Source organism: Pterocles gutturalis, unplaced genomic scaffold (genome assembly GCF_000699245.1).
Source record: "Pterocles gutturalis isolate BGI_N339 unplaced genomic scaffold, ASM69924v1 scaffold10384, whole genome shotgun sequence".
Classification (NCBI taxonomy): Eukaryota; Metazoa; Chordata; class Aves; order Pterocliformes; family Pteroclidae; genus Pterocles; species Pterocles gutturalis.
In genome coordinates this window covers 28,705-48,153 of record NW_010130732.1, presented here as the reverse complement: position 1 = coordinate 48,153, position 19,449 = coordinate 28,705, and the positions used below count along the sequence as shown (strand labels likewise).

General features: G+C 36.7%; 1 protein-coding gene across 1 annotated transcript; it reads left to right on the top strand.

Annotated features, from left to right (window-relative positions):
* Positions 1–3,318: 3,318 nt before the first annotated feature.
* Positions 3,319–19,131, top strand: LOC104466794 (ERC protein 2-like; the record flags this gene model as incomplete). Its single annotated transcript, XM_010080333.1, has 3 exons — positions 3,319–3,432; positions 12,527–12,682; positions 18,964–19,131. Coding segments are annotated over exons 1-3 (438 nt in total), but the record flags the coding sequence as incomplete, so codon positions are not given.
* Positions 19,132–19,449: the final 318 nt, after the last annotated feature.

Sequence of the window (19,449 nt, the reverse complement as noted above, 5' to 3'; positions counted from 1 at the left end):
GAGATGATGGCACAAGTACTTTGTCATGGCTGTAAGTATCAAGAGTTCCATTCAATACAGTTCAGGTTAAAAGAAACTGTTCCTGATGGTGTGCTGTTTGGTTGGGGTTTTTTTTATTCCTTTATTGTTTTATTTTTATTAGGCTCCCTGGGCTTTTTATTAAAAGAAATTACAAAGCCAAAGCAGCATCTTTCCAAAAGTGATGTAATACATAGAAATCTGTTTTCCTTAGGATATAAGGACTTCATGAAATGTTCAGAATATCTCTTGGTTAGCTGCTCAGGCAAATTTGAAACCCTCCAGATGACCTCAGGTAGTAAACTAATCAGTATAAGGTATCATGCACATTAAGCGGTAGCATCCTTGAATCAGTACCCAGAAGTATATCCCTGAATCCAGTGCCCCAAAAGAAAAAATGCCTACATAGAACAACATAAATTCAAGAACTGAGCCTTGTGGGAGTCTCCAAACATTTGAATCTGATTGGAAGAAAACCCACACAAAATAATAAAGTGGGAGTTATTTTCTGATCTTCTCCAGAATCCTAAAGTCTGCTTCATTTTACCATCAGGGATAGAGAAGAAAAGCTTTTAAGTCAGCCAGCATCAGATTGATTCATAAAGCAAACAGGAAAAATATTATGAGGCAAGGCTTCATGCTATGATAGACATCTAGGAATACTCATCTTCGGCAGTCTATTCATCTTTGGCTAAGGGGTGGAAACTCTGGTTTGTCTCCCTGGGTAATGTGTGGAATCCTGTTTATATTCCAACTCAGTTTATGTGGCCTTGGGGAGCAAAGTCTGGTCTTAGAATTAGCTGTAATTTTTGCTGATCAGATAGTGGTATGACTGGCCAACTATTTTTCCATGACTTTTGTAGGAGAACTATATGACAAATCTATGACATACTCTTATATTTTTAAACATTGTGTAGTGAAAGTACTTGTTTCATCTGAGGTGAACAGCTGGTGGTGATTGAGAGATTCCCTGTATAGGTGATTTCTTTCTTTTTATAATGTGGAGAGCTAGTTGTGTATAAAAAAACCCAAGGAAAAAGGACCATTCAGATACAGTTTTTAATAAATGCCCAATGCCAAATTGGAAGTTCACCGTTGTCATATGTTAGAGGTAGTTTAAATATACATACCTATATCTGCAATATATTTAATGTAATAAAAAAGTGTGCAGGAGCTACTTAACTTTAGGTATGCATTCAAACACTTGCACTTAATCTGACTCTTGCAGGCAGTGCTGTGGTTTATCAGGATACCAATAGGCTGTTTCAGGTCAGAATCTAATTTAATAATTTATCTAACCATTACTTTTTTGTGCATCTCTTCTATGGAAACAGCAGAGTGGGCAAAATAGAATAGGCAATGCAGGGCATATCCAGCTCACTCTTCTTTATATTGCCAAGGTTCACAAGAGCTTCAGTCATTGACTAAGATACCATGGTTAGCTATGGTACAAATAGGGAAGGAAAAACTGCCCGTGCTAAGATCATGAACGAACAGAGGAGTCTGAAAAATTAGCTCAAACTGATATGATCTAAATGGTCTTAATTTACCAGCCACTTGACCATAACTTTGCTACTTAACTGTAATCCTACAGATCATAAATACTGATCTATTTCTGTATATGTAAAACTTTCAGTTACCTATGGACAGGTTCTTTTATTTTAACCAAAAATGCATGCCAAACCCAACAATTTTGGTATGGGTGTTTTGATATTATGTTCTGTCATATACTACATTTCGAGTTAAGTAGTCTTGAGTTCAGTTAAATGGAGCACACATAACTAACTTGTCTCTTTCAGTTATTTTAATATATTAGTCCGTGCAATTTTTTGAATGTATTTTATAGAGATGTTTATTATCAGTAGATTTTAATTTAACAACATGCCCCAAATCACTCCTACTACTTAGTCTTTAAATAGTGATTGTTTCTCAAAGTCATTGATAAGCGATATGCTTGTTGCTAAAGAGAACAAGAAACTGATTGATAGTTTGTGTTACAAAAAATTGTGACTTTTAAACTCGTAGATTATAAGGTAGGCAAGACCCAGAAATGTGCTAGGATAGTCTGAGGTGGAGAAGGATGATAAATGTGCACAATCTGTAGTTGATTGTATTTTTGATTGTTAGTCTATCAATTGATTGTCAAGTTGTACATTGTTTGCTTCGCTCAAGAAAAGGGGATTTGACAGGTGGGAATAAAGATAATTAGACCTACAGTGTTATGGTTTTATTGAGGATCCCCCCTCCCCAGATTTATGAGGATGAACTGGATAGAGGCGTAATTTGGAAGACAAAATAGCTCAGGTTCTGGAGTCAGCTAATGTCTTTGTGGTGAATGAACCTAGCTTCTCAGCCTACCAGGCTTAAGCATATTTTTTGTGGTTATAAAGTGAGTTCAAGTGTGTGTGTGTGGAGCACTGGGGTAGAAAGAACAGGGAGAGAAAGACATCTACCATGGTAGGCCTGTCCTTTAGAGGGGAAGGACTGTAAAGGACTAGAAACAGGACTGTATCTGTCCTGTTTCAGTTTTGTTTTCTAGTAAACTGCTCAGAAGGTTTGTGGGAGGGATATAAGCATCACCAAATTCTTAAATGATAGTGTTTAATTACGGCTTTATGTTGTTCTGTGTAGATATGAGTTTCTTATTGAGATATCTCATACCAAGATACAACTCCTGTGTTTTCTAAGAGACCGAGTGCTGCTGTCTTCGTGGTCTTTTTTTTATAAAGACTGGTAGGCATTAATACTGTTAACTGCATATCTTAACTAATGCAATCTACTTTTCTTTTACCTGTGGATTAAGATGCCTGAAAAATAGCATGAAAATGCGAAAACTGAAATGTGATTGCTACTGTAGAGGATGCTGCATCAACCCACTGTATAATTATTATCCTTTAAATGTCAAGTTTAAATATAATGTCTTTAAATTGCTTATTTTGGATATTAGAGGAAAACCTAAGAAGAAACTACAGTAAAAGATTTTAAATGACTTAACAGTGTTTGAGTTAGTAACACAACTGAATTAATTAAGTTTGGATGTTTAGGCAGAAGCAGCGGCATTGTATTTGGACTAAGAAATTACTTGCTGGCTTTGTCACGGCTGACGTTAATTATTGATAGGGGTTTCAGAAATAGCGCATGTGCTGTCAGAGTTGACTGTAATATAAGATAGGGACTGCAGTGATGCTAGAGGGATTATAAAGAGAGAAGCACCTGTAGCATTTGGAGTTACGTGCTTCTGATCATCAGACTATTATTTTGATGTAATGAATTCATATGAGTGATTAAAATAATGGAAAGATGAGTCGTCAGGCTTATTTCTATCGTGTCCCTCCACAGGAATTGCATAGAAGAACCCAACTTCAGCCTGAGCCAGCAAAGACGAAGGCTCTTCAAACAGTTATTGAAATGAAGGTATGGTCTTTGCATGTTTTCCCATACATTATTTTTGTAGCATGAACTTGTGCACTGAGTATGGCTGGGATGGAGTTAGTGTTCATCATAGCAGCCTGTGTGGTGCTATGTTTTGAATTCAAGACCAAAACAGCATTGATAACACTGATGTTTTAGCTGTTGCTGAACAGTGCTTACATAGAGTCAAAACTTTCTCGATTTCTTACTCTGCTCCCTCCCCCAGCAAGTAGTTTGGGGGTGGACATGAGGCTGGGAGGAAATGCAGCCGGGACAGATGACCTGATTGACCAAAAAGATATTCTGTACTGTAGAATGGCATGCTCAGTGATAAAACTGAGGAGAGGACATTCAGAGTTACGGCGTTTGTCTTCCCAAATAACTGTTAGGTATGAAGCCCTGCTTTCCTGGAAGTAGCTAAGCATCTGCCTGCTGATGGGAAGTAGTGAATGAATTCCATAATTTGCTTTGCTTGCATGTGCAGCTTTGCTTTACGTATTAAATTGGCGTTATCTCGACCCACGAGTTTTCTCAGTTTTGCCCTTCTGAGTCTCTCCCCTGTCCCACTGAGGGGGGAGTGAATGAGCAGCTGTGTTAGCGGCTTACCAGAGTTAACCCACAACACCTCAATTTATAACTTTTACTATTAAATTATTAAATGTTTCCTTTTACTTCTCAATTTATTTTGCTGTGAAACTAGGAATAATTAGTATTTCTTTCTCCCAGTCTAGTATCTTAATAAGACTTTATTAAAAAAACTCAAGTGCAGCATGTCTGAATAATAAGAACTAAATACTGCTCTTTAAAAGGACTCGGGGTGGGGGGGAGGGTGTGTGTGTGGGAGAATTTCAGGTGAGTCAAAGTAGATGGAATAAACTGTCCAAGGCTGATGTAAAATGTTTTTCTTCATCTTTAAAAACAACATTTCTGTTGGTGGTTATTTGGCCATCATTTTACATCTAACCTAAGGAAAACAGTCATTGTATCAGCAGAGGGATATGACAAAATTTGATGAAACTCCTATTTTAGTCCTGAATATAGTTTCCTCTTTTTGATAATAGTATTATTAAACTGTTATGGCTTTTTTCCTCACAATAACAAAAATAATAATAATTTAACTGATATTTTTTGCATAATTCTATGAGTTTGGAATGTACACATTTAAGAAAATGACCATAAGACTTGAGATAATTTGTGAGTTGACAGTGCTGCCTGAAATACATTAATGATGGTCTTTCATTTTAGTCTTAAAAGGAAATGCAAATTAAAGGCCTCATTTTGCCAGTGACTTCTCTTATGGGCAAATAAGTTCAATGTGTCTGAACATTGTGATAAACACACAGTTTACAACAGCAGCAGGACTTCATAAACACAGTATCTGCCTTTTAATAGATAATAATTAGTTTGGATTATATGAGTAACAAAGAAGGTACATCGACTTCAGCGTTCTGTCTTCTGATGTGTGTTTGCCTTGGACCTTCCCTGTTTATTTTAGTTCAGAAGTCTGTGTAAGAAATCTAAAACGTGTTCTTGCAGTAACCTGTTACTCTAAGTATGTGGGAAGGTAGTATACTGGCTGAGTAACTTGTTTCTATTCATATTCAGAATTATAAATTTTTAAAGTTTTGGGATACAGAGATAGTGTATTAGAATAATGTATGGTCTTCCATGTACGTTATTAACAATGTAAAGGTTATGTTGCAAAATAATTTGCAATTCCTCTTACTGTACCAAATTTCTTTGAAAAGAAGGGGGAGGGGACGGACATGACACATGAATGACACACGTGACAACTGTAGTTGCAGCCACTCTGACAGTGCATGTTCCTGGAGACAGTGAAGTCTTGTCCACTTTTTAAGAATCTGATCTTTGTAGTGAGGGCTTTCATTTGTCACAGGTGAGGCTGTACTGGAGCATGCTGATGCGGAGCTGCCTTTTGGCTTTGAGCCACACAGTTCTTTCTTTTCCTATGAACACGCACTCCTTAGGGGTTGCCCTGTCTAAAATAGGCCTAATATTGAAAAGAAAAAAGGACAAATGTAAGATGTTGAAATCCACATGATTAGCAGCAGTTTTCATTGCAAATTCCAGCTTTGGAATGTTTTCAAGTAAATTTAGATTGTCTTAATCCAGACAGCATTTGTTTTGAAAAAAATGTGGAACATTTGTTTTGAATGATCAAGCATTGAGACAATAATTTCCCTGAAGTATTGAGGGTAGAAGGAGGGAGAGGATTACCCTGTAATATGGCAGTCTGAGGCCACACACTCCCCCGTGCAGAGGCTCCAAGCAGTATACATTTCTCTTGACTGCACCCAACTTATTCCACTCCCTTGCCAGATAAACTTTTGTCTGAGTCCCCTCCGTGGCTCTCCCAGGCTCTTCCAGGAGGCAGCTTTCGCTCTTTGATAAATACCTCTATTCTTTCCTGTGGTTTTCTTCTGTCCCTTGCCACTGCTGAATGCTTTCTGTCCCTTTACTCAGTCAGTTCTCCCTTTCATCCAGTGAAGTATACCAATTTCTCCTACCTATCATTTCATATGTGATTTTTTTTGTCCTAAACAGATTTTCTTCTGTGCTACCTTTCCTGTCCTATCATGCTCTTCATTTCTCTCTGAAAACTTTGCAAGTAGTTGCCTTTTCTTTATAGTAATTGTATTTTCTGCGTAACTTGTCTCCTTGACCAGTGTCTGTCTTCTGTATACTTATAAAAAAAAAAAGAGGCAAACAAAAAAAGATAGAAAATTCACTTCCTATGTCTTGACTCCTTTTTCTGTTGCTTTGTTTATTCCTTTTCAGATATCTGTTGCCTTTTCAGATGCACTGTGCAGGCCTTTCTTTCCTAACTTTCTAGTTTTGTTTCTTAGATACATTTCCTTCCAGATGTCCCATGTCTCTTCCTTTTTTCTTTATGCTTGCATTCTTTACTCTCTGTTCCCTTGTCTGCAACAGACCTTCTTCTCCAGAGTCCTCCTTTCTTTTGGAAAGAAGAGTCACAGGACAGAATCACAGAATCACAGAATGTTAGAGATTGGAAGGGACCTCAAAAGATCATCTAGTCCAAGCCCCCTGCCAGAGCAGGACACCTAGATCAGATCACACAGGACAGAAGGAGAGCAGGATGCTTCCTTTTCCCCACGTGCTCCTGTTGTTCCCTCAAGCTTCTATTTTTTTTTTTTTTTAAGCTTGCTTAATCACATTGTAGACCTTGTTTTCAAGTGATTGTTTGGTCTTGTTTTCTTCCCCTAGCCCTCCAACATGGTTTTCCGAGATGCATTCTCTAGAAAGTGGGGCATACTAAATATGCTGTCTGTACCTGGATTTAGTAAAGGGTAAAAGTTTTGAAGTGCACAACTGCCCAAAACAACAACTTCCATCATGGAGCTCATGGCCTTCCTAGAAGAGTCACCAAAATGTTTAAGATATTACCAAACAATGAATGACTTCAGGAGGTTAATTTTGTGTAGTTTAATAAATAGGGAATGACAGAGCAAAAAGATTACAGTCTGTAGATACATACCTGAGATATCTTCATTTAAAAAAAAAAAAGGCCTCTCCAGTAATGAAAATAACTATATTGTAAAATACAATGTGTGGAAGCTAGTGGTAGCAAATGCATGCTGAAATATGATCTATATATTTACCAGCATTCATGTAATTTAGTGATTTTTGTTATGTAGGAAGCCAGTCTAGTTTTGTTGCAATGATTGGTTCTGACTATGTAATCAAACAGCATTTTTTTTTCTCATGCCTAAATCTTAGTCTATTCAAGCATAAAATAAAGCTGGTACATTGAAATCCTTTCCTTTAATTGCAATTGCACCCATAGGTGATACTTTGCATATTATGTGCTGACAAATGCCAGATCACTGGTATCCTTGAATGTCAGTGAATCCAGAATTGATTAACACTAATTATTATAATAAGAGTAAAAGGAAACATACTTTTAATTTATTTTTTTTCAGTAAGAAGTACTCTTGAGCACATGAATCAGGTCAAAACTTGCTCATCTCTTCTGAGACTCCAGCTGGAGTACTGCATTCTGTTCTGAGCTCTCCAGTACAAGAAAGACCTGGACCTGTTGGAACAAGTCCAGAGGAGGGCCACAAAAATCAGGGGGCTTGAACATCTCTCCTGTGAAGAAAGGTTGAGAGAGTTGGGGTTGTTCAGCCTGGAGAAGAGAAGGCTTCTTGAAGACCTTCTTGTGGCCCTTCAATACTTAAAGAGGGCTTATAAGAAAGATGGGGACAGACTTTTCAGTAGGGCCTGTTGCGAAAGGACAGTGGGCAACAGTTTTAAACTGAAAGAGGGTAGATTTAGATTGGACATAAGGAAGAAATTTTTTACTGTGAGGGTGGTAAGACACTGGAACAGGTTGCCTGGAGAAATTGTGGATGTCCCATCCCTGGAGGGGTTCAAGGCCAGGTTGGATGAGGCTTTGAGCAACCTGGGCTAGTGGGAGGTGTCCCTGCCCGTGGCAGGGGGGTTGGACTAGATGATCTCTAAGGTCGCTTCCAACCCAAACTATTCTGTGGTTCTCTGATCTTGTTCAGACAGTTGTGGGCTTAAATCAGTGATATTACTTGAGAGGGAAAATCAGAAATGAGTTGCCTACAGATATGGCATAAAACTAAGTGTAGGGTATTAACCATCCTGAAATATATATAGTCTAGCAACAAGAATTAAAAAGGTAAGCTGTAAAGTAAATTAAAATTTTTGTGGTTTACCTTATTTACAGAAAGAGCCTTCTTTATGTATTGATCCAGCTTTGGTATTTCAGGTATGGGTTTGGTTCTAAAAAAGTGTGTATTTGTGTTTGCGGTGGAACATACTGTTAAGATTGCATGAACTTTCACTTTCCCTTATCTTCAAAAATAAATCTGAATATTCTCTGTATTAAATTGACAAAGCTAAAAAACAGCCTATAGTAAGAGTAGTCATGTATGGTCTGTAGATAGCATGTGTGCATATGTGTATTTAAATGCAAGTTTTATTAAATGTGAAGTTTTAAGTATTTTCTTCTGATAGTTTGTTGAGTGCTCTAGAAACAAGGTTTTTCAGACATAGTTTAATTTTAGCAGGTATTTGAAATGGTGAAGAGTAGCATTTAATTAATTCTCATTTCAGAGTAAAACAGACTGGAATGCTGTATTATTTACAAGTGTTTTGCCCTTTCCCCTCCACCAAAGTGTTCAGGAAATGTACTATAGCACTCTTGTCGTAAGGACTGGATATATAAGTTTCATCAAACGTTATTGTGGAGACTAATTTGTAGAGTTAGTGTCCTTTCCATTGTGGAATATAATTTTCTTCAGCAAAAGGACACATACTAATTGTTTCATGTTCCAAAAGAGATGGATTTCTGCTAGGTTCAGCACAGAAATAGCCCTAACCTCTCTCACAGAATATCTGCAACAGTGTTCTAATAAAGGAGATGAGGAGAAAGTATTGGTTACTGCTGGAAGGAGGGGATAGATTAGGGTGAGTACCCTGATCTATATCGCAAATCCTGCTATATCCTAGTTACCTCTACTAACAGAATTGGAGGGCCTGACTGGAAAAATCTGCACAAACGTTGCATTGTTGTAGAACTCAGAAGACATTTGTTAGTACCATTTAATACTAAGCTGCTTCCTTAATGTTACTGCAAAGGAATCTTCTTTTTGATTCAACACAGACCCATGTAGTTTTTTAGAATGCTGCTAATGTGGATAAGTTTAGGAGGTTTGAAGGAAATACTGCATCTGTTCCTGTTTCACTTTCTGAAAGATTGCCAGACCCTGTGCCACAACAAGAGCTGGTTGAAAGTTTTCCAGTTGAAGTTTTCTGTGGGTAAATGCTGATTCAGCTGAATCAGAAGATTTTATGGGAGTGTGCCTATTCTGTCAAAACATTTAGTGAAAGCAAAGCTAGCTAACTTGCTGTGTCCATCCTGTAAGTCAGCCCAGCTCCCTAGGGGCAGTACCTGTTGGGATCTCTAGACTGTCTGTGTTATCTTTAACTTTCAAGGTTCCTCGCTTTCTAGCAGTTGTCCAGCCAGGAGAACTTCCAAGTTTCCTGAGCAAGCCAGCAACCTGTCTCGTGTAATTGCAGAATTGCTGGTCCTGTATTGTTCATAATAAGGGAATAGTACCTTTGACTCCTTGAACAGTCTGTGAACGAAGGTTATGTCTGGCTTCTCTTCTGTCTTGTCATCGCTGATGTTTTTGATAAATTATTCTGAAACAGATTTTAGTCTTCTAAATCTGTGAAATTTCTGTCTTCTGTTCCAGTAAAAACTTACTACAAAACTGACTGTGACAATTTTTCTAGAATGAGGAAACCTTGTTTTTACACAGCTGCAATCACAGCATACAGAGATTGGTTAAAAATAAACTTTTCCTTGTGAGAGTTCAAACTTGTGATAAGGTAGAAGTACAGAAAATGCTTTCAAAAGTTATGTTAGATAATTCTCATAAAGCATAAATGTTATTCTGCCAGGTATAAACCTTCTAAAGAGTGTAACATGCTGTGCTATAAATTGTTTCTGCCATGTTGTATGTGCAAACATGTAAATACAAATGCAGTACAAAAAGCCAGACTCTTACAGACTTAGCTGGAGAGATTTGGTGAGGACTACTCCCAGATGAGATGTCATAACAGGTCATGTAAACATTAATATATTTCAGTGCAAAATCATTCTAAAGTGCAGTGAAGCTTAGGTTTTGCTTTTATCTTCAATAATAGGAGTAGAGAATTTCTAAAATGAAGTCTTATGGAGCAAGCTGATTTGATTGTAGTATCTGTGAGAGCTACAATAATTTACTGTTGTGTGTAAGCCTTGATAACTCTTAAAATTGTTTTTTCTCTCTTTCAGTATTCTTCTTTTCATACAATTTCTCTAAATGACAAAATTTAATGAGAGTTTTACCCCTTTCTTATTTTCATTGCATCTCAACCTTTTGTTTTACTTTATTATTTAAAAAAAAAAGTTTATGGAAAAAATGTTTTGTGAACAGAACAGTTAACATATCTTAAAAATGTTTATTTTCTGTCATGTGAAGGGCTGGACATTTAATAGAAAGATTCCTTGTTTTTTATGATCATTCATACAGCCTTTGCTCTGTAATATGAGTAATGCTCATCCCATGGACAAATATCAATAAAATTTTTAGGATTCTGCTGTTGGAAATCTGATAAGAAACAAGTTTCACATTGCAAGAATTTTTTTGTTGTTGTTTCGTTTGAATTCTGGCAAGTTTGTCTCTTTCAGCTGGAGCTCCTTTTCTGAAGGAGTGCCCTGGTTTCAGCTGGGATGGAGTTAACTTTCTTAGTAGTAGCTATTAAGAGGCTGTGTTTTAGATTTGTGCTGAGAAGGTGGCTGATAATGTACTGATGTTTGTAGTTGCTGCCAGGACAGTGATACACAGTGGAACTGCTCACCACCTGATGACCAAGGCTCAGCCTGTTCCTGGCTAACATCCCCAAAGCAGGGAGAGTCCTGAAGCCACAGTCCCAGAAAAGATATGAGCCTGAGCATCCGAGAGAGTGAGATGACACCAAGAGAGGGGTGACCCAGACAGAGAGCAAGAGAGCACTTGGAGACAGGTCCTCATCTGTATACTGGGCATGATGTCTATGATGTAGAATAGACCATTGGCCAATCTGGGTCTCAATCCTAAGCCTAAAATTGAATCCTGGGCTGGTCGCTGGGGCTGTGCTCTCAGACACGGGCACAGCAGAGAAGCTGGAAAGTCCTTGACTGTCCTGGCAACAACTGTAAACATCAGTGTGTGATCAGTCAGCTTCTCAGCACAAATCCGAAACACAGCCTCTCACTAGCTGCTGTGAAGAAAGTTAACTCTGTCCCAGCCGAAACCAGGACAAAGGGGGATGCAGTTAATTTGGAAACTTGTAAGTTGCATGAAGAGGTTTCGTATTCCCCTTCCAAGTGAATTGCTTTGACTATATGGCATGAAAGTATGTTTGCTGTCATGCACGGTACCTCTCCTCAACTTCAATTTTAAATTACTTTGTCTTGAGATTTCTTATTGAAAAGTTTCACATCCTTTTATATCACTGAATTCTTGGCTGGATTAAAACACACTGAAAAACTCTTCAGACAGGAACCACAGTGTATTCGCGTAGTTGTACAACCCAGAAACATATCTGCAGTGAAAACTGGTACATCACAGAGTGACGCATGTGAATGGCTCTGCCTCTGCATTCAGTAGCAGGCTAGATGTATTTCTTCCTGTTTTCAGAATGTTAGCAGTAGGCAAAGTCTGACAAGTCTCCTTTTTCTTTATCTTCCCCCCTGCCCCCATCATTTTATGACTGTTTCTTTTTTATTTTATTTTTTAAGGGAATATTTGTATTCTGGACTTTTTAAGTATTTGGGAGGGAGCTGACAGTGTATTTATCAGGATTCTGATTCACACAAAAATTCCCTGATCACTTTGTATGACTGTAAGCAAGTGCTTATCGTGCTGTTCATGTTGGCTGTGATGTAGAAATTTTTTAGTGGTTGTGGTTTTGTTTATTTTGGGACTCATAATAAAAGGTGCTAAATCCCCTCTTAGTGATGTGGCTGCATTAGTGGAGGAAAAGTATATGAGGAGACAACCCTTCTTTCACTTGACAGCAGGCAGAACTCTATGGCAACAGGGAAACTCAGCCTCAGGCTGAGACACGTAATGAAGTGGCCTGTCTTCGGGCAGTGATGATGTACTGGCCTCCCTAGGCTAAACTTTGCGTTTAAGAGTTTGGAAAAATAGCAAGGCTTAGATGGTTAGCAAAGGAACCAAGGTATGTTATCACATACACATGGGAAACAGGACATCTTCCATTCTCCCTTCATCCCTAACTGTGTAGGAATATAGCATTGCATGTTTTTTTTCTGGTGACAAAAGAGGTCTAAATTCTGCATTAAGTTAAGCCAAAATCAATAGAATTAGTCTTGGTTTATGACAGTATTTGTACCATCTGTATTTGTACCATCTATTTTTGTTATCTTATTATTTGATTTTTTCATGCAAGTACAGATATACTTCTGTTACACTTTAATAGATGTTTCATATCATTTTCAATACTCAATACTATACTTTTTATAACTTAGGATACAAAAATAGCTTCACTTGAGCGCAATATAAGAGATCTTGAAGATGAAATACAGATGTTAAAGACAAATGGAGTTCTGAATACAGAGGACCGAGAAGAAGAAATCAAGCAAATAGAAGTTTACAAGAGTCATTCAAAGTTCATGAAAAATAAGGTAAGGTCTATTAATAAAATAGCTTGATGCTATTTAATTAATGGAAACAAAAGTTGTAGCTTGGCCCTTTTCAAAACAAGCAGCTCTCTGCATGTCTTCTTTGGTAAATCTCTACTATGCAATACTTGGTAGCTATGGAGGAGTGAAGCGTTTTGAATAAATAATGTGTTTATGTTTTGATTAATTGCGCATTTTTTCAGGTTTTGACTGTAGTTTTACAGTGAGGATTGCTGTTCCATAGACAATGTCAAATTGTAATCTTCTAGTATTTTAAAGACTTGCAATTAGATGACGTTGTTCCTGTAGAGTACCTTTCACTTCAAGTTTTTGTACATAAATTATTGTGAGTTGGCCACAAGCAAATAGTAAATGTGTAGTGATGTAACATATTTCCTGGTCTCAAGCTTACAAAATAGTATTGCTTCTTCATTATTTTAAAATACATTCAAAGTAAAGCTTGATGTCTAAATTGTTGTCCCAACTGGTCTTTTTGCCTTCTTTCGTTTTGATGTGCTCAGCTGCTGCCAAGGTAAAGATGAGCACTCCAAATAGTCTTTCTTGTGAATTCAAATATTTATTTTCTGATATTTTTATAATTGCCTTAAAAATTGTAATAAATATATATGTTACAATTTGTGCTGGTTTATTCCCAGCTCTCTACCTGGAATGTGTTTTGTTTATGAAGTGATAAAATACTGAATTAAAGTATTTGACAAAAGAAAAAAAAAGTTTTAAATTAAGGATACTGAAGCTGATGCTTCCATTCTCATATAAATAAACTTAGCTTTTGGAAATAGCATTTAAAAATATTATTTATAAGCTGAACTAAGATGGAGTGAAACAAGTCACAGCAGCCTGAAGTGAAAACATTGAAAGGGAAAAGCATCCATCTGTTCTTTTGCAGTGATGTTAAAAATTTGACCACAATGCCAGAATAAAATCTAGGCAAACAATGTCAGTAGTTATGATCATTATGAAATCTTAGTTTATTTTAAAAGTCTTTCCATCCTAGTTGTTTGTTTGGGTTCTTATTCTGTTTACTGTTGAGGGGTTTTTGTGTATGTGGAAATTGTGTATTTGAAATTCTAGGGAACTGAGATGGGTTGATTCACTTTTTCTGAAATGTGTACTTACGGCTCTGAAAACACTGCCTGAGGAGGAGCTGGTACTATTACCTCTCTAGAGGCCATGTAATCAATGAAAGTTAGGAGTTAATTGGCTTAAAGCGTAGTTCTCTGCCTACCATTGTCTGTTGATGCTAAAAATGCTTAACAGTGTTGCTGTTTAAAAGTTTGCAATATCAGGTAGATAAATACCATTACCACTCTTTCAGAGTTGGGCAAGATAAGATTCAAAGTTTGCAGCTCCTCTGCGGTCAGAGAGTAAAATGGTGTCAGCACCTTCTGGAGTATCTGAGTTCTCTGATTTTCAGTTTTCTTGTGTAAATTAGGCCTGCCTTATCATCTTGACAAGGTGCTTTTACTTTGACTTTCCCAGTGAGTACAGGAGTGAGAAAAATCACGGCTTTGTAGTATTGGATATTGAAGATGTTCTCTTTAGGAAGAGCCATTACTGTCTCTCAGTTTTGAAACTGTAGTTTCTTGTAAACTGTGTCACAGGAAATACTGGTGTCTTGGGACATTGGGGCATATTTTTATCTTCTCGGGGTTTGTGCTACAGAAGAAATGGAGGTGTTAGTGCCCACGTGGAATTAATCGAAATTTATTAAAAAAATTAATCAAAGAATATATTTATTCTGTTGAAAAAAGTAGCTCTTACGCTACTGTGAAGTAGCTAAAGTTCATAAGTAGCACTGTCATCAGGAAAATTATTTTGCCTATTTAAACATAACTAATTTCAAACCAATTCTTTTTTAATAATTTACAGAAAAACTCCTAATGCATCTCAGCAAATCAGTTGTTACAAAAATAATGTACAAAGCCTAGTATTTTGTTAACAGTGTTTTTGAGACAAAAAGCTTCAGCGTATTTCTGTGGCACACAAAGCAGATGAATGCAGACTGTTAAACATGCCTTGTTTTATCACAACCTTCTGATCTTTGATAAATGCCACATTCTGATGACACTTTGTCTGTTTTCTTTCACCAGTCTTTTTCTTCCACTTAAAATTGAGATTTGCAGCAGAAGATATTATTTTTATCATTCATCTGAGAACCTTTCAAGGTGGAAAAGTATTTATGTAGCTGTCAGCAAACAGATATTATTATACCTGATCTGTTGAACCTGAGATTGTTGATAAATTCTGATAAACAGAAGTCTTGATGATGGCAAAGAACAGAGCAAAACTCTACTCACAGTTAACAGTCTTGGGTGCTATAAAGCTCTCAATACTTCACATATATTCTTGAAGTATAACTTCTTTTCAGTCTGTTCTTGATTTAAATAATGGGAAGGTGTTAAATGGAGGCCAATACTGAATATTATTTATTGTACGAGTGGCAGAAAATGTTGGGAAGTGTTCCTTTTCTTAGCTAATTCTTTGTAATATTCACTCCTTCCAAATATATAGGCTTTAATTTTGACTTGAAACTAAATAGAAGGTGTAGAAAAGAGAAAGAAAACTTGCTTAGATTTTTTTTCCTTGCCCACTTGGTGAGGACTCTCCTTGCTCTGTTTTTGAAGGGACAAGGATCGCCATCGCTCACGATACAGAAATTGTCAAAACAAGTCTTAAAGGTTTAATGACTAAGTGATATGAAGCTTCAAATATCTTCATTAAGGATATGAAGAAAACATATAGGATTATATGCATTTTTTAAAAATAATTTATGCCTTGCAAGACTTTCTTCTCTTCCTAGGGTTCGTGCTTTGGCTAGTAACCAGGTATTTAAAGGAACACTGATGCATTTTTTCAGGTGTGAGTTCGCACTCTGTAATTTAAGTAGTTCTCTGTGTATTAGAACTCTTATGTGATTGACAGAATGAATATAAAAATCTAGTGATAGTTTAGTACAACTTCAGCAAATTACTGTTAAGATGAGTTCTAAGAATTGATTAGGCCATAACAGGTACTCTGTAATTTGTGTCTGCATAAAATAACTTTTCTCACTGTATGAAGGAACCACAGAAGTTCTAGGTTATCCTTTTGAAGAAATAAACAGGAAAAGATGTACAGCATTTTGTGTGGATAGGCCTGGAAATGTGATAAACACTTAAAAAATAGACCTTGACTAATATAACCTTTAGAATTTACAGATCAGCTTGTAGAGTCTACTGTATGCAGCCACTTCATTTCATTTGCGTTGCTGCTTTTTTCCCCTTTACTAAAATCCTTCACTTTAAAAAGCAGTTGTCATTGGTCACGTAAAGCCAGATCCTTATTATGAGTAAGTCAGCATAGTTTCATTTAATGAGATTATTTATGTAAAGATTTATCCGGTTAATTTGAATATGCAGTATTCAGGGGAAAAGCTGTGATTGTTAGTTACATAGAGTAACTGGGTAACAAATTGAAATGTCGTGTAAGATTTTGGTGTGTAAAAATAATAAGGTAAGAAAAAGGATAATGGTTTTCTGGAAGTGTTAGTATCTAAGGAACTGAAATTATGGGAGGTGACAGAATCTCAAACTGAGAAAGAAGACAAAGGAACAACTGGTGTTTCAGGAAAGGGCATGAAGCAAGATCATATGGGGCAACTTTGAAAAAGTGGTGACAGGCAAATTACCCGTAGGAGATATGTGAGATAATGGGAAGGTCAGGATCAGAGGACAAACTTGGAGTTCTTTAGATGCTACAGCACTTACACCTTATCTTCATTGTAGTCTTTATGAAAGTACAAAAACGTTTTTGCCTTTGTCTTTTTTGTACTGAGATCAGGAGATCTTATTGAATCATGACTGTTGGTTTTCTATACTGCTTAAGATATAACAAAGTGAAAGTGTTTGCACGTCTGCTGGAGACAGAAGTTTATTTCATGCCCTGTTTAATTTTTTTTCTACACTGGTAGGTAATGCAGAGCTTTGAAAAAGCAAATATATCCAGGTCTAAGCATTTCTTTTGAAAAGTTATATGGTTTCTTGTTATGCCTTTGGTATATTTGATACTTATTTTTTTTAAATTGACATTTTAGTATATTTTCAGCATTATACTTTATTTTAAGAAAACACCAGCCAAAAGCATAATTATTCAACACTTTTTTTACATGTGTTTTTGGGGTCGTCTTAAGTTTTTTTATTTGAGTGCTCTAACACATTTTTAAAATCCTGGCAATTTGTAGGTCTTGTCGCCAGAACTTCATACTAAACAGATTCTGTTTCTGAAACACAAAGAATATACCTGCAATGAAAATTCTGTTGATTATTTCTCAGGTTGTGGATTATGTCATGGAAAAAAGCGGGAAGAGTTTCTAGGAGAGATTAAATGTCTGTGATGTTCACATGGGTCTCATAAAGCATGTGATGTAATTCAGATTGGCTGCAGATCTACGTTTGGTCTTTATCTCTTTTAGACAGATTTTCCCATTGTTCATTTTGTATACATTTTTTGTCTTGGTTGCCGTACTTCCTTACATACTCTGGCAAGGGATGGAGGGAGGTGGTTTGCTTTCAAGAGAAAATTTTCTCTAGCAGTTTCTTATCTTTACTCTTTACATTTTCTTGACATCTGTTTTCTGTAGTCTCCTTTTCTTATTTTGATATTTTCAGACGGTGAAGGTGATAGCTTTTAGTACCAGTATAGATTCTTGATTCTATACGATAGCTTGGGGGTGGCTAGCCAAGTATTTTTAGCAGCTAGACAAACATATTGACATTTATAAAGAGAAATAAGGAATAAATATATTAAGACGTGCATCTGGACTATAGCTGGAAGAAACAATTTAATTAAATTTTTAAGGATACACTTGCAATGGAAAACAAAATAAAAATATTTTGATCAGCAGTAAATATTTCCAGTCCAGTGACTGTGCCATACAGTATTGAATCTGTGAAATATTTTAGTATGTGAATCTTTAGGATGTAGTTGAGTAGGATCAGCCTGTGGATACGTATTCTTTTTTTCCTGTGGATTTTTGAGTCACTTGCCATCTAGCCCTTCTATATTTCTTGCATCCCAAGTGTCTTTTGGGATGCAACTGATGGGAGAGAGTGGAAAGAGTTCTTCTAGCACTTTTCTGGTTGTTACAGAATTGAAACTTGAATTTTCAAGCAAAATATTTAGGTAGGCCTTGTAGTCTTCAAGAAAACTTTCCAAATATAAAGGGTGTGTGGTTTCTCTGAGTTGTGCAGATGCACTGAGGCATTTTTTTTCAAATAATCCTCATGAGATGATGTATCTGAACTCATCTGCTGACCAATGTTATTTCACAGGACTTTAGTAAGAATACTTATATGTCACCTAATTCACCATGCCTTAGCATCATTCTGTGTATTGTCCAGTGGCTTGTTCAGATTCGAGTAGTCTAAATCCACCACACTTACGTGTTCTGTGGCTACCCCTCTCATTTATCACTGTGGAAAGGGAAGAATTATCACAATTCCATGACATTTCCTGATGAACCTTAAGTTCAATTAAATTCAGAAGCTTCATCTTCATGACTGGGTTTCTGCTTTTTTCCCTTAGGGTACACTTTTACAATCTCAAATACCTTTCACTCTGTGGAATTTTTTATAATATTTTCCCCAGACTTCTCTTAAGTTAATCTATTTGGCTTGGCTTTTCTAGTACCTGAGAATTCAGTATATGAACTACCAGGGAGGAAAAAAGGAGGTGGAGATGGTGGGCAGCAACACATTTGCAAGAAGACTACAGTTAAAATTCCACTTCTCTGTTTTTCTCTCCTTACTAAGATTCCTGGTTTTCCAGGCTCCTAAAAAAACCTTGATTCACTCTGGCCAATGATAAGTCACAAGAATGATGCTGTTGGAAGGAGTAGGCTATTGGATTGAATTTATACTTTTATGAACACTTTTTTTCCTATGCATTTTTGCTGTCCTGCCAGATTTGCCTCGCACTGGATGAATTCCTTTGAACTTAAGTGAGGTCCATGTTGAATTTATAGGCCAAATCGTCATGTATGATCTTGAAGAGTTTCCCTTTAACTTCTGCAACAGCAGGGCAATCATTCTTCAGGCAGGGCACGTTAAATTACAAGAAACTCAGTAGAAGTTGTGAGTGTAAAAAGTCTGAATCTCAGTTCTCTTCCGGAATTTACAAGTGTCTGAGTTGTCATATAATGGTCATTCACACCTTTCAGATTTCAAGTGTGACTAAGAATTGCAAAAGAAATTAATGATCTAACCTTTTCCTCCCCACCATTACAGATTGACCAACTGAAACAAGAACTCTCAAAGAAAGAATCAGAACTTCTTGCCTTACAAACTAAGCTTGAAACCCTTAGCAATCAGAATTCAGATTGCAAGCAACACATTGAAGTGCTTAAAGAGTCACTTACTGCCAAAGAACAGAGAGCTGCCATACTTCAGACAGAGGTACTGTATCTTCTAATCATAAAATGCCATAGAAATATTCAGTTACTAGCGTGTGTCAAGGTGATGATGTCTTTGTTGCAAGTTTGTGTAGAAGGCAATTTGTTAAAGACTAGAGAAATGATTTAAAATCCTTTAATGCCAATATACTTGGTGTATGTATTTTTGGTAGTACACCAGCTCTCATTCTAGAATTTTTTCAGAAGCACCTATGATTGCATTTTAAGAAAATTTCTATGTGTAATTCTCATTGGCTTCAATGGGAGGAGCTGGGCCTTAATGGCTTGATTGTTGTGATTTGATTTTGTGTTTCTTCATTTA